This window comes from Zea mays, chromosome 4 (genome assembly GCF_902167145.1).
Source record: "Zea mays cultivar B73 chromosome 4, Zm-B73-REFERENCE-NAM-5.0, whole genome shotgun sequence".
Lineage (NCBI taxonomy): Eukaryota > Viridiplantae > Streptophyta > Magnoliopsida > Poales > Poaceae > Zea > Zea mays.
In genome coordinates, this window is record NC_050099.1 from 158216534 (window position 1) to 158232677 (window position 16144).

Here is a 16144-nt window from a genome sequence, read left to right on the forward strand (position 1 = left end):
TGATTATTCATAAATTCTGAGTTGAATATCATCATCATATACTACTGGAGTACTGGTGAAAGGTTCAAAGTTGAGTACTGCATTCAACCATACATAAAATGCTAAGTTAATCCTCCAGAGAGCTTTGCCATACAACTATAAATATAAAGCAAGTTGGAGAACTATAGAAATTCTTCTTGCTACAATGTATCTCTTTGAAAAGATCTATTGCACTCCGTTAGATATCTTTATATTTTTCTTTCCGATGAAAAGATATCAAATTATTTAGTGAGCATGTAGATAAAAGCATAATCTATAGGCAGGCTTAAAAAGAATTGAAAAACCTTATAAAACATATAAATAACTCAATAAATGTCATGTAGTATTTTAGAGATGCTAACTAGTTATCGTCATTTGAGTTTTAAATATAATAGTACCATAAAATTTCTCTAGAGCTCACAAATAACTTAAAATCCTAAACATATATGTGATCAGCAAATAAATATAATATAAATTAAACTGATTTGTCAAATAAAATAAAATTGTTCACCACCACACTCCACATATACCCAATAGCTCACCAGTCAGCACCACACTCCAAATTGCAGTCACGAACAACTAGCCTATTAGCATTCAGTATTTAGCAAGGAACTAAATTAAAATAATTAATCAGTATCGACTCATTGAGCATTCAAATATTTAATGTTTCAGGCTTTCAGTTCACTGTTCAGTGCTCACCTATCGGCAGTCACCAGTTCTGCGCTTCACCTCAAGCCCTCACGACTCATGGCACCAGCACCACCACCACCATAGGCAGAGGCACAAAGTAGGGCATCAGCCAGCAGAGACAACATCACTCACCGTCGTAGAGGTGCCCAGCAGCCAGCGTCATAGAGGCACCCAACAGTCCAGGGACAGGCGGCGACACAACACGAATAATAATAGAACAACATGTCAAATATGGAAGCTTATGTGTCAATGGGACCTATACTTAGAAGTGTTGAGTGACCAAATAATATAGTACTTATTTCTTGATCGACAGACACCTTTCTCAAATGCATGTCAACAACCCCTCCTGCATAGAATTAGATTAGATTAATACGAAGTGTAGTGTTATACTGACTCTTGTCACCACTATCTCTTGACGTTTCGGACAGACAAAATGGTCTAGAATTAGTTGTCTTGCTTTCCAAAAATTAAGTACTAATAGTGACTGAAGGGAGTACCATACGTTGAGCAACTGAGCAAGTTGGGCAATTAAAAGTTTGAGTTGGAATGCTATTAAAACATTTTTAATCAAAATACAGTGTTGATTATTATTGAACACTATGAATGAAAGGTCAGAAATATGGATTAGATAAGCCACAAGTAGTTACATTCTCTAGTTCTTCTGGTCTTCTAAGTCATTTCTCTCGTATATATTCATAACTTCCATATATTAGAGCAAAAAAGTGTACTCTGTTCATCTATCTAGTCTGAGATTATAAATGATTAATAGACTCACTCACTCGATTAGTCTCTCTAAGCCAGGGTGGACGTGCTTGCCAATTCATGTGTTTCTTACTCACTTCTATTGCATTCTAATAAATTATTTTGCTGTTGACTTTCTTTTTGGACCATTTATTAAAAGAAGTGTTCGAACCTTTGATTCATTGTAACCTCATGATTATGATTTCGAATGCAGAAGTCCAGACAGTGCAGTCTCTAAGGATCTCCACATGTTCAGAATCAAATTGGTTTTGCTCAATGGTCCCAAACTACAAAGCAAATCTGAATGGTCTCCACTTCCTAGTGTAGTCCAGCTACAACTTCAAAATTTTGAAATTACTGAGACATATGGAGCATTGACAAATCATCTCAAGTTGACACTGAACCTACATGTGTTATTTCCTCTAACTGAATCCTACATGTGTTGTTCTCTCCTACTGAAAGCATCCATGTCAAAAAAAGGGAGCCAAAGATTGAATCGAAGAAAGGTACAAGCTCTAACTCGCGTACCTAGGTCCTCAATGCCGACAAAAGAGAACAACTCTTAACACCTGGCTTAGGGCGACGGCGGGAGCCCACAAGTTGTCTGAGTGTGGCCGGCCGATGAGGCATCGACGAAGAGATGCCTACTAGCCTGGATGTGCTCCACATTCTTCACCAGCAAAACATACCAGACACCCTAGATATGACTTCCCCTCTGCCGAACCCTTCAGAAGACGGGGCGGCCTCCGGCTTGGCATCGCCTCCGCCGCCACCGTCGGCCGTGATGAGGCGGCGCAGTTTCTCCGCCGCGACCTCGATCTCCAGCTGCTGGCCCCGCTTGGGCGTCTGCGCGGCGTACTGGGAGCGGAGCATGGACTTGGTGACGTCGTAGGCAGGGGCTGGTGGCGACGGGTGGGCAACGGCGTCGGATACGGAGGTGGAGGAGGAGGCGGTGGTGGCGTGGGCGTCGTGGTGGCCGCGGCGGCGGGAGCCGGAGGAGCCATCGTCGGAGGAGTCAGAGGAGGATGGGGAGGGGATGGGGATGGAGGTGAGAGCGCGGCGGACGGAGGCGACGAAGGGGCCACGCTTCTGGCGGCGGAACTCCAGGTAGGGGACGCGGAGGGCGTCGGCGACGTCTTCGGCGGAGGCGCCGGGACCGGCCAAGCCGCCGTTGAGTATGAGGCGGTGGAGCTTCAACTCGAATTTAGTGCGCACGCGACGGCTGGAATTACGGGAAGGGAGATATGGTTTTGGGCTGCGGCGGCGCGGCTGGTATTTGGGCCAGCAACTAATTTGTGCGCCACACATGTTTTTTTGGCGACTGACAGTGAGATGCTATAGGTATGAATTGCCGACTGACAAAGCGACACTATTCACATATAAATATAACGACTAACACTCAGTTGGAATATAGACATATGATGACTCACCATCTGTGGCAATGTATACCGACTAACAATTTGATGCTAATTCTCTATTTATAGCGACGGTCGTCAGACACTAATTTAGTGTTGTGGTACAGTGCTCTTATTTAATTTTGAATAAGAGAGGATTTTATCTCCTTCAATCCCTTTCGGTTTTGTGGCTCCCAAACTAGCCTTAAGAGTTTGGTTGGGAGTAAGAAGATCGTGGGTTTGGTTGGGAGAAGGGTATGGGAAGGGATTGAACTCCAATCCATTTCTCCAAACGAGCTATGAGGGAGTAACTATTAAGAGATACTAAAGAATTTTAGCCCCCTTCTTCCAAAAGTCTAAAGATTTTGCTAAAATGTACAAAGAACAGGTGAAACGTCAATGGAATGGTGCCTGTGCCGGCTCGGCCTGCTTCCGGCTTCGCTTCCGGAACGATCCGCTGCAGCTCGGCCCCGCGTCTGACGACGACGACGATCTCTTCCTCCCGGTCTGTGGCTCCGGCGTGGGAGCCACCTCCTGCCGGCTCACGCGTAGCGCGCGCCTTAGCTCGTGCTCGCTCTCCCCCAGATGCTTCACCTGCGGCAATTTTAGTGTGAGACTGTGAGCCCATCGTACGTGTCTACGCACGCAGTGCAGTACATGACCGTGCAAGTGCAACACGTACGTACACTGGTCAGGATCAACAGCATACGATCCTGTTGACCGTACCCGATGCGTTTTACCTTGCAGAAGAGTGAACAGTAGTCGTGGCCGGGGAGGAGCGGTCGCGCGCACGCGGCGCAGGGGTTCTCGGCGCTCGTGGACCGCTTCCTCGCCGTACGCTCGTTCAGGAACACCACCTCATGGTCGCTCACCGTGTGCGACTGCATGCAATATAATGCTGCGAGTCAAGACTCAGATGCATGGAAACGGAGCGCGCGCCGCCTCTCGGCCGCGCGCATCGGCGACGGTCGATCGGTGTCCGCCTCGGTGACCGGTATAGTATAGCGTACGTACCTGGATGCCGGTGCAGTCGAACAGCTTCAGGTCGTCGATGCGCACGACGAAGCAGGACGCGTACTTCCAGATCTTCGGGCACCGTCAAGTAAACAAAAAGAGAATAGTCTGAGATCGGCTTGTTGGGAGCAGGCGGCCGGCGGCAAAATGCGCGCCGCCAAACCTCGGTGCGGATCGGAAAGAAACGTCGCCGACGGAGCGGTTACCTGGAGGACGTCGTGGACGTGTTCGTGCGGGAGGCAGTGGCGGCACAGCGGCGCGGCGCAGTCGACGCAGAAGTGGTTCTTGTCGTTCTTGCGCTCCCCCGGGTGCGCGGCGCATGCGTCGAAGAACTCCTCCGATAGCAGGCCGCGCAGCCAGTGCGGGGCGCCACGCGCAGCCACCGGATGCATCGCCGTTTGTCGTCCGCACGCACGGCTAGGTGGCTCCCGCGGTCGATCTGCGCAAACGACGGTGGCACAGCCGTGAGGTGGGGTTGAGGGCTTTTAGATTGTATGGGTGCTCGTGGGTTCGGTTGGATCAGTGAGCGCGGGCGTAGAGAGGGGGCTTCAACAACGCTAGGCTAGATTTTAACTGAAATACCGAAAAGCGTGGGGTTCCGCACCCTTATGTGCGGTGTAATTCTCGGCATGCGAGGTGTAATACAGATGTATCTATGCCGATGCCCTATCCAAATTTAGGATTTCAAATTTGCCTTTCCAATGCGGCTTCCTGTTTCATATATACGGATTTGTCCTAGTCTCGTTGTCATGATCATGATCCCGACTAATAAGACACGTGCTCGACATGCTCGAATCGCATAATTACGAATCTATCGTAATTTGAAAATGCATATACTCATCTAAACAGTAAACATCCGCTAGAAACGGAAGTTTATGCCCCTGGTTTTGATAAGTTCATGCCAAACTCAGTTGAAGTTAATGTTGAACACTGTATAAGCATAAATCATTTTGAAGAGACAGATGTATTCAAACTTAAGTTGCTTGAGATCTCATTCCATGCAAAAAGTACAAACACGTCAAACTAGATTGATATAACATTATTTCATAAATATTACACAAGTTTATGCACTAACAATTTAATGCTAGGGTCCCGATCCTTTGTGACCCTACCACACTTCGAAAATAGGTAATGCTAGGCTATCCGCAATATATCATCGTATAAAATATAGGATTTGCACGATACATTACACTATTTACAAAGTAAAAGTTTAAATATGGGATGAGATAATGGATAAGATAGGATAGCTGGTTGAGACAACCTTACTAATCGGATGTTCCAAATTATTCTATCCACCTTACTCATTGTATATATACAAGACACACTAAATCTTGGAAATTATTGCGATAATCAAATACAACTAGCCATCTATCCATCACAGTTTAATTACTATCATTTACAATAATAAATATTGGTGTAGGATATGTCCTTGGACCTGGTTAAGGAACAGAGCCTAGAACTAATATGCGCCCTGATGGAGGGCACAAACCTCTTCGTGGCTATATTAATGAGGATAGGACCGTCATGGAAGCCAACACTTCCGTGCTTCGAAAAAACATAGCCGCCACATTTAAAAGGGACCCGATCTCCCAACATGCACCTTAGTGACCTGAAATCTCTACTACTACTTAAGAATAGAGTGTAGGCGTCCACGGTGCACGGTTCTGCCCTCTCCTCCCGTCCCGCCGACCACCTCCCCCTTTCCCTAATGACGTGCCCCCTGCCCCGCCGATCTGCGGCTGCCGCCCCCTGTTCCGCTGATCCGCGGCTGCCGCCTCCTCCTTCCCCTAATCACGCCCCTCTGTCCCGCCGATCCACAGTTGTCGCCTCCCCCTGCCCCGCATCACGTGTGTATCACTTCCCCTAATCACGGCGTCGGCGGCGTCCTCGAACGCCGCGGGGAGGCAGTGCTCGGGCGCCAGGCGGTAGTCCACGGACGCCACGATCGCCAGGGCAGCGGCGGCCAGTGCCGCACACGTGTTGTGGAATGGCGCGGAGGCCGCGTGGAACAGGACGTAGCCGCCAACGTGGAAGTAGACGACCAGCGGCAGCCGGCCGCCGTCGTGACCGCCGGACCCGGACGACACGAAGAGGCGGAGGCCCATGCAGGTGGCGGCGTTGAGCGGGACGTCGCTGGAGTGGACCACAATGCGGCGTGCCCCCTGCTCGTCCTCCACCGCCACGAGCTCCTCGGCCGGTGCCGCGGGGAGGAGCCACACTTCCCTGTAGCGGTAGAGCGAGCCGTCCGGGTTCAAGCGGATCTTAAGGTACTTATACGAGTCCATTGCGCCCACCTGCACTGCACGACACGACAGAAATCTACCTCGCTCGGTGGTGAGACAAGACACAAGAGACAAGTGTGAGGGAGGTCAAGAAGCCTAAGAAGCCACCGAGAAGCGCTCCCACGACGCGCGGATCGCCGCTGCCACGGGCGCCGCCTACTCCGACGACTCTGATGAGGCCGATGCCACGCGCGAGGAGAGAGGTGAAAGGGAAATGTGCCCTTGGGCCATTTCTATATTGTTTTGGTGATTAAGTGTCCAACACATAGTGAGTGAGATATTATGTGCCAAACAAGAAAAAGGTGCAAATCATGTAACAGGGTATGTTTCTAGACTTAGTACATTGTTTTGAGTACTAACATATTTTGTCTAAGTGCTAGAAACAGAGAAAAGAAAAGAAGAAAAGGATTGCAAGTGACTTGGCTGTGTACAGCCGAAGTCCAGCTCAGTCTGGCACACCAGGCTGGCCTCCGGTGAACAGGCCGCTCTCGGAAAAGTTTGGCGACGTACGACTATAATTCACCAGACTGTCCGGTGGTGCACCGGACTGTCCGGTGAGCCAATGGCCGCCAGCGCAACGGTCGGCCGTGCAATCCGCGGGCGACGCGTGGCCCGCGCCAACGATCAGCAGGGGGCACCGGACTGTCCGGTGTGCACCGGACAGTGTCCGGTGCGCCAACTGCCATGAATCTGCAACGGTCATCTGCGCCAGAATAGGAAGGAGATCACGCACCAGACATGAACAGTGGCTGTCCGGTGGTGCACCGGACTGTCCGGTGCGCCACCCGACAGAAGGCAAGGATAACCTTCCTTGTTGGCCTCCAACGGCTCATAACTGCCTTGGGACTATAAAAGGGACCCCTAGGCGCATGGAGGACTCACCCAAGCATTCAAGAAACATTCTAAGCCTCCAAGACTCCAACTTCGCGCATTTGATTCTTTGAGATAGTGACTTGAGCTCCATTTGAGTTGTGAACTTCATGGGTTGTGTTTTGAGCTCATGTTGTGACTTGTGTGCGTGATTGTGCTGTGATTTGAGTCTTGTGTGTGTTGCTCTCCCCTCCCGTACTTCCGTACATCTTTTGTGATCATCATTGTAAGGGCGAGAGGCTCCAAGTTGTGGAGATTCCTCACAAATGGGAGAAAGACAAAGAAAGGAAAAACCGTGGTATTCAAGTTGATCATTGGATCACTTGAAAGGGGTTGAGTGCAACCCTCATCCATTGGGACGCCGCAACGTGGAAGTAGGCAAGTATTACTTGGCCGAACCACGGGATAAAAATCACATGTCTCTTGTGTGCTTTACCTTTGATTATCTGTGTTCACAAGAACTCGTTTCAAGCTACTTAGCCGTTCTAACTTACATAACAAAGTTTTGTGGCTATTAGTGTTGAATTTTACAGGATCACCTATTCACCCCCCCTCTAGGTGCTCTCAATTGGTATCAGAGTCGTTCTCTTCAATTAAGGGACTAATCGCCTGAAGAGATGGATCCTAAGGGAAAGGGGATGGTGGTCAACGACAAGGAGAAGGAGTCCCTCTTCAACGAGCCAAGGGACGACAAGTCCACTGACTCAGGATCGAGTCACAAGAAGAGGGACAGGAAGAAGAAGAGGCGGATCAAGAAGATCATTTACTACGACAGCGACACCTCCTCTTCTTCACCAAGAGACGACGATGACGATGACTTGTCTAAAAAGAAACCGGTTAATCAAAACTATTCTTTTGATTATTGTCGTATTCCATTCAATTCCATGCTCATTTGCTTTCAATTCCTCTTGGTAAACCTCCACACTTTGATGGAGAGGACTACTCTTTTTGGAGTCACAAAATGCGTAGTCACCTATTTTCTCTCCATCCTAGCATTTGGGAGATAGTTGAAAATGGAATGCATTTCGATAGTACGGATAACCCAGTGTTTATTAATGAACAAATTCATAAGAATGCACAAGCTACCATTGTTTTGCTAGCATCTTTGTGCAGGGATGAATACAACAAGGTGAGCGGCTTGGACAACGCCAAGCAAATTTGGGATACCCTCAAGATATCACACGAGGGAAACGACGCCACCATGATCACCAAGATGGAGTTGGTGGAAGGCGAACTAGGAAGGTTCGCGATGATTAGGGGAGAGGAGCCAACACAAACATACAACAGGCTCAAGACCCTGGTCAACAAAATCAGGAGCTATGGAAGCACAAGATGGACGGACCACGACGTCGTTCGACTAATGCTAAGGTCATTTACGGTAATTGACCCCCATCTTGTCAACCTTATTCGTGAGAATCCTAGGTACACCAAGATGACGCCCGAGGAGATTCTTGGGAAGTTTGTGAGCGGGCGCATGATGGTGAAGGAGGCTCGATATGTGAACGATGCACTAAACGGTCCACTCCCCGTCTACGAGCCTCAACCTGTGGCACTTAAGGCTACTAGCAGCAGGGAGACGCTACCAAGCAAGGTGGCACAAGTGGAGGCCGCGGGCCTCAATGAAGATGAGATGGCGCTTATCATCAAGCGCTTCAAGACTGCTTTGAAAGGACACAAGGAGTACCCCAACAAGAACAAAGCAAAGGGAAAGCGCTCCTGCTTCAAATGTGGTAAGACTGGTCACTTCATAGCACAATGCCCCGATAATAATGATGACCAGGAACAAGAAAAGCACGGGAAGAGGGAGAAGAAGAAGGTCTACAAGAAGGCGAAGGGCGAGGCGCACCTTGGTAAAGAATGGGATTCAGACTGCTCTTCATCCGACTCCAACGATGAAAGACTGGCAGCCTCAGCCTTCAACAAATCTTCGCTCTTCCCCAACGAACGCCACACCTGCCTCATGGCCAAGGAAAAGAAGGTGAGTGTTCGAGATTCTCTCAAGTACTCTACTTCTAGTGATGAGGATTCTAGTGATGATGAAGTAGATTACTCTAGCTTGTTCAAAGGATTAGATAGATCTAAAGTAGAAAAGATTAATGAACTAATTGATGCTTTAAATGAAAAGGATAGACTTTTAGAAAAACAAGAGGATATTTGGTATGAAGAGCATGATAAGTTTGTTAGTGTGCAAAAATCTCTTGCTTTAGAGATTAAAAGGAATGAAATGCTATCTTCTAAATTATCTGCTTGCCATGAAACTGTGTCTAGTTTAAAGAGTGTTAATGATGATTTAAATGCTAAGCTAGAAGAAGCAAATAAATCTAGTTCATGTGTAGAGCATGTTAGTTTTTGTAATAGATGTAAGGATTTTAATGTTGATGCTTGTGATGAACACCTTATGTCTATTACCAAACTAAATGGTGAGGTGGCAAGTCTTAATGCTCAACTTAAGACTTGCAAAATTAATTTTGATCAATTAAAATTTGCTAGGGATGCCTACACCGTGGGTAGACACCCCTCTATTAAGTAGACACCCCTCTATTAAGAATGGACTTGGTTTTCAAAAGGAAACCAAGAACTTAACAAGCCAAAAGGCTCCCGTTCTCAACAAGGAGAAAGGGAAGGCTCCTATGGCTAGTAGTTCTAAAAATGTCATGCCTACATTTATGATAGAAAATTTTCTAGAAAAATGCTCATTATAATAGGAGTTATGATGCGTTTAATTCACATGCTATGTTTGCTTCTAGCTCTACTTTTGTGCATGGTAGAAGTAGGCCTAGGAAAAATCATGTTGTGCATCATGTGCCTAGGAGAGTTCGTAATGAACCTTCTACTATTTACCATGCTTGCAATACTTCGTTTGCACTTGTATGTAAGAATGAAAAAGTAGTTGCTAGAAAAATGGGATCCAAATGCAAGGGAGATAAGACTTGTATTTGGGTTCCAAAGGCTATTGTAACTAAACTTGTAGGACCCAACAATAGTTGGGTACCTAAAACCCAAGCGTAAATTGTCTTGCAGGTTTATGCATCCGAGGGCTCAAGCTGGATTATCGACAGCGGATGCACAAACCACATGATGGGGGAGAAGAAGATGTTCACCTCCTACATCAAGAATAAGGATTCCCAGGATACGATCATCTTTGTAGATGGGAACCAAGGCAAGGTCAAAGGCTTGGGCAAGATAGCCATCACCAACGAGCACTCCATTTCAAATGTGTTTCTAGTAGAGTCGCTTGGTTACAATCTACTGTCTGTAAGTCAATTGTGCCACATGGGCTACAATTGTTTGTTTACAAATGTTGATGTTTCTATCTTTAGAAGGAGCGATGGTTCATTAGCATTTAAGGGTGTATTAGACGGCAAACTCTACTTAGTTGATTTTTCGAAAGAGGAGGCCGATCTAGATGCATGCTTAATAGCTAAGACTAGCATGGGCTGGCTATGGCATCACCGTCTAGCACATGTTGGGATGAAGAACCTTCATAAACTTCTAAAAGGAGAACATGTGTTAGGACTAACCAATGTCTGCTTCAAAAAAGATAGACCTTGTGCAGCTTGTTAGGCAGGGAAACAGGTGGGAAGCACTCATCACAGCAAGAATGTGATGACAACATCAAGACCACTGGAACTTCTCCACATGGACCTCTTTGGACCCGTCGCCTACCTTAGCATTGGGGGAAGTAAGTATGGTCTTGTAATTGTAGATGACTTTTCCCGCTTCACTTGGGTGTTCTTCTTGCAGGATAAATCAGAAACCCAAGGGAACCTAAAGCACTTTCTAAAGAGGGCTCAAAACGAATTTGAGCTCAAGGTGAAAAAGATAAGGAGCGACAACGGGTTCGAGTTCAAGAACTTACAAGTTGAGGAGTATCTTGAGGAGGAAGGTGTCAAGCATGAATTCTCCGCTCCCTACACACCACAGCAAAACGGTATGGTAGAGAGGAAGAACAGGACGCTTATCGACATGGCTAGGATGATGCTTGGAGAGTTCAAGACGCCCGAGCGGTTTTGGTCGGAAGCTGTGAACACAGCTTGCCACGCCATAAACCGGCTCTATCTTCACCGTCTCCTTAAGAAGACCTCCTACGAACTCCTTACCGGTAACAAACCCAGTGTCTCTTACTTTTGTGTATTTGGGAGCAAATGCTACATTTTGGTGAAGAAAGGTAGACATTCCAAATTTGCTCCCAAAGCTGTAGAAGGGTTTTTACTAGGGTATGACTCAAATACAAAGGCGTATAGAGTCTTCAACAAATCATCGGGTTTGGTTGAAGTCTCTAGCGACGTTGTATTTGATGAGACTAATGACTCTCCAAAAGAGCAAGTTGATCTTGATGATATAGATGAAGATGATGTTCCAACGGCCGCAATGCGCACAATGGCGATTGGTGGTGTGCGGCCACAGGAACAACAGGAGCAAGATCAACCTTCTTCCTCTACAATGGTGCATCCCCCAACTCAAGATGATGGACAGGTTCATCAAGAAGAGGCGTGTGATCAAGGGGGAGCACAAGAAGAACGAGCTATGGAGGAAGAAGCACCACCGGTCCCTCCAACTCAAGTCCGAGCGACGATTCAAAGAAATCACCCTGTCGATCAGATTCTGGGTGACATAACCCAGGGAGTAACTACTTGCTCAAGATTAGCTAATTTTTGTGAGCATTACTCGTTTGTCTCTTCTATTGAGCCTTTCAGGGTAGAAGAGGCCTTGCAAGATCCGGACTGGGTGTTGGCCATGCAGGAAGAGCTCAACAACTTCAAAAGGAATGAAGTTTGGAGCCTGGTGCCACGTCCAAAGCAAAATGTTGTGGGAACCAAGTGGGTGTTCCGCAACAAGCAAGACGAGCACGGGGTGGTGACAAGAAACAAGGCTCGACTTGTGGCAAAAGGTTATGCCCAAGTCGCAGGTTTGGATGCGCTTTTTAGACCACTTTTCATATTTTTAGATGTAACTGATCCTGCTATCTGGCTTAAGTTGGAAGCTGCAACTGATGAGTACATTCAGAAGAATTTTCTAGCTTTCAAGAATCTTTGTGAGCTTCTGGTCCCAAGGTACCAAGAGGAAGAAAAGTTATCTGCTATTTACAATTCTCTTTCATTTTCAAGGTTGTCATCATTGAATCAAGGTTTGTCTTTCCCAAAATTCAGCATTTAAAAAATATGTAGAATATCTGGTTGATATGTTTTTTATCCTCTCTTAATAGGTTTCAGTAAACATAATTCCAAATGTCGTCCAGGCAATTATCTTCTTTTTTTAATTAAAAAATATTGTTTGTAGGACTAGGAGGCTATCCACATTCTGTGAGATGAGCTGAGTCGAGTGCAGAGAGGGATGAGCAGCTTTGCAACATATGCTAGAAGCATGCATGGAGATGCAGATAGAGATGCATCGATCCATTAGGCAAGAAGTGTCTGCCGCTCTTAATCGGTCTCTAACCATGCGAGGTATGCATGCATGCTCCATATATATATATAGGAGTACTTACTCTTTGTCTCCTCTGTCTCATTATATGTTCCATTGCCATGGCATGTTGCAATATGATTCGATGAGTTCTCAACACAGATTAAATGATTTTTTTTCAAAATCGAACTTGGAGCTAGCAGATGAAGAAACATTAGAGGATGGATCACAGTGGAAGCTAGCAAGTGGTACATCGCTTCAATCACTTGACTGTTATTTAGTTATCCTGTCACTGATACTATTTGTTTCAAATTATATGACACTTTCGCAAGGAAATCACATTCACACATTTTGATGTCATAATATGGGCTATATAAGTATTGGACTTAACTTTGCTTCTTATCTTAAAGACAACACTTACATGTTTGTCATGCATGTCCCATAAAGGTCCTGCCAAAAAGGTCTTTGGAGGCTATCATGTTCACATTAGAGGAGCCTACATGATTTGGAATTAGTTGCATGGGAAGGTGAACCATTAAGCAATAAGATTAGTTCTGATTGAGTTAATGGCTACATTGCTCTAATTTGTTGCTTCTCATCTTTTCATCCTTTGAAAATATGCAGCTGCTTAATGGCAGTGATTGAAGAACTAACTCAATCCCTCTAAAAAGTAGTTGACAATCAGAATGTGTCATTTTTGGATGTTGACTGGAAAGAGCTTGCGATTTTGTGTTTGTGACTCTCTGAGTTATTCTCTGAATATGTGCAAGTATAGGTTCTGAATCTGTTTGTAGATAGGTGGACCATGGTATGGTATTTAGCAATGCTACTCATTCTACAAGATTTATTTTGTATTGTTCCCAGCCATCTATATACCTTTTCTTTGGATGATTATGAAAAGTCACAAGTCAACTTTTATCCATCATTCTAGAATCATAATATTTTCTATTGCTTAGTTTGATACAAGTAGAAGATTTAGTAACAAATAGTAGATTCCTAAATTCCATTACTTTGCATTGTTTCCAGCCATCTATAAACCTTTTCTTTGGATGACTATGCAAAGTCACAAGTCAATTTTTATCCAATATACAGTCCAACTTTCAACACAAAAAACATAAAGGTAGAAGTTGTGTTTGGTCCTCACATAAAGTACATAGATAATGAAAAGTTGCCAGAATAAATAAATATTGTACCTTTCGGAAGTGGTGTGCTATTGCACTTCTCAATAAACTGAATAATTGATGTTGCCGCACGCAATCGTTGAATATTTTGTATTTGTACGTCGTTGCAACACACGGGCACGTAACTATGACGACTTATGAAAGGGGCGTCCTATTGTGTAAAATTGACACTCTTTCAGTTTGCAGGAAAAAGAGTAATCCATGCCTATTCTAGCATTTTGCTTCGACTGATTTTTGATTTGGTTAATAATTTACTTTATTCATGATGTGTATCAGGTTAGCGATGGATCAAGGTGCTCCACTTTAGATATGTGTGCACCAGCGCCTACGCTTCTCGCTTCTGACCATAGATCGGGTCTTCCTTAGTGTTCAACCATCGCAACTTATTCTATTCGGATTCACAGCTACTATTCATTCCATCTACTGAGGTTCTTGTCAAGTGCTTGTTTTTTATTGAACTTTGTGCATAGTCCGAGATCATATTGTCAAATTATTTTGTGCTCCCATCACCCTTGTCTTTCTAGCTCCTCAAGCACAGCTGGTGTATATAAGGTTTGGATCTTGCTAGCTATCTTCTATCAAAATATTTGAAAGGGAAATAGGCTTACACCTTTTCCTAATTGATTTTGGTGGTTGAATTGCCCAACACAAATAATTGGACTAACTAGTTTGCTCTAGATTATGAGTTCTACAGGTGCCAAAGGTTCACAATAAACCAATAAAAAGACCGAGAAAGGATTCAAATATAGAGAGCAAAAGACAGCCAAAGTGTGCCCTGGTCTGGCGCACCGGACTGTCCGGTGCACCACCAAACAGTGTCCGGTGCACCAGGGACTCCAACTCCGAACTGCTCACCTTCGGGAATTCTAGGAGCCACTCAGCTATAATTCACCGGACTGTCCGGTGGCGCACCGGACAGTGTCCGGTGTGCCAGCGGAGCAACGGCTACTTCAGCGCCAACGGTCGCCTACAACAGCATTAAATGCGCTACAGTGCGCGCAGAAGTCAGGCACGCGCCAGAAGGCGCACCGGACAGTCTACAGGACCTGTCCGGTGCACCACCGGACTGTCCGGTGGTCCAGAAGACAGAAACTCCAACGGTCAAAATCCAACGGCTGGGTGACGTGGCAGGCGCACCGGACAGTGTCCGATGCATGCGACAGCAGCCTTCACCAAACGGCTAGTTTGGTGGTTGGGGCTATAAATAACCCCAACCACCCACCATTCATTGCATCCAAGTTTTCACATTTCCTACACCTTACAAGAGCTATAGCATTTAATACAAGACACACCAAAGAGATCAAATCCTCTCCCAAGTCCAAAGATCATTCCCAATCAAATAGTGACTAGTGAGAGAGTGACTTGTGTTCATTTGAGCTCTTGCGCTTGGATTGCTTCTTTTCTTCATTCCTTCTTGTGATCAACTCAATTGTAACCGAGGCAAGAGACACCAATTGTGTGGTGGTCCTTGCGGGGACTTAGTGTCCCGTTTGATTGAGAAGAGAAGCTCATTCGGTCTAAGTGACCGTTTGAGAGAGGGAAAGGGTTGAAAGAGACCCGGTCTTTGTGACCACCTCAACGGGGAGTAGGTTTGCAAGAACCGAACCTCGGTAAAACAAATCCTTGTGTCTCACTCTTTATTTTCTTGCGATTTGTTTTTCGCCCTCTCTCTCGGACTCGTTCATATTTCTAACGCTAACTCGGCTTGTAGTTGTGCTTAAGTTTATAAATTTCAGATTCGCCCTATTCACCCCCTCTAGGCGACTTTCAATTGGTATCAGAGCCCGGTGCTTCATTAGAGCCTAACTGCTCGAAGTGATGTCGGGAGCATTTGCCAAGAGGGAGATCAGGACCGGCGACAAGTCCGCAAGCTCGGGGAGAACACACTCAAGGGAGTCCACCCACAAGCACAAGGAGGAATCTTCTTCCTCCATCAAGTCCCAACGGAAGGGTGACAAGAAGAAGATGATGAAGAAGGTGGTCTACTACGAGACCGACTCTTCGTCACCCTTCACCTCCGGCTCAGAATCGGCATCTGCCACTTCTAAGCGCCATGAGTGCAAGAAGTATAGTAAGATGCCCCTTCGCTATCCTCGCATTTCAAAACGCACTCCATTACTTTCCGTTCCATTAGGCAAACCACCTATGCTAGAAGTTGAAGATTATTCTATGTGGAGTGATAAAATGAGGCATCACCTAACCTCACTCCACAAAAGCATATGGGATATTGTTGAGTATGGAGCGCAGATACCATAGAAGGGAGACAAGGATTACGACTCGGAGGAGGTCGAACAAATCCAACACTTCAACTCCTAAGCCACTACTATACTCCTCACCTCTCTAAGTCGAGAGGAGTATAATAAGGTGCAAGGGTTGAAGAGCGCAAAGGAAATTTGGGACGTGCTCAAGACCGCGCACGAAGGAGACAAGGTGACCAAGATCACCAAGCGGGAAATGATCGAGGGGGAGCTCGGTCGCTTCATGCTTCACCAAGGGGAGGAGCCACAAGCAATGTACAACCGGCTCAAGACCTTGGTGAACCAAGTGCGCA

At 46.0% G+C, this 16144-nt stretch overlaps 1 protein-coding gene and 2 long non-coding RNA genes across 3 annotated transcripts; 1 reads left to right on the forward strand and 2 right to left on the reverse strand.

Moving 5' to 3' along the window:
• Positions 1-3239: 3239 nt before the first annotated feature.
• LOC103655609 (PLATZ transcription factor family protein) lies at positions 3240-4380 on the reverse strand. The gene is made up of 4 exons (XR_002268809.2): positions 4064-4380; positions 3858-3929; positions 3530-3724; positions 3240-3437 (listed from the first exon to the last, which is right to left on the reverse strand). It is a non-coding gene; the product is annotated as a PLATZ transcription factor family protein (long non-coding RNA).
• A 1264-nt stretch (positions 4381-5644) lies between these two features.
• Positions 5645-6142, reverse strand: LOC103655610 (probable carboxylesterase 8). Its single transcript, XM_008682337.1, has one exon. It carries the CDS (start codon positions 6140-6142, stop codon positions 5645-5647), a length of 498 nt encoding a protein of 165 aa, XP_008680559.1.
• Positions 6143-12287: 6145 nt separating this feature from the next.
• Positions 12288-12660, forward strand: LOC118476962 (uncharacterized). Its single transcript, XR_004857844.1, has 2 exons — positions 12288-12456; positions 12616-12660. It is a non-coding gene; the product is annotated as an uncharacterized lncRNA (long non-coding RNA).
• The last annotated feature ends 3484 nt before the right edge of the window (positions 12661-16144 follow it).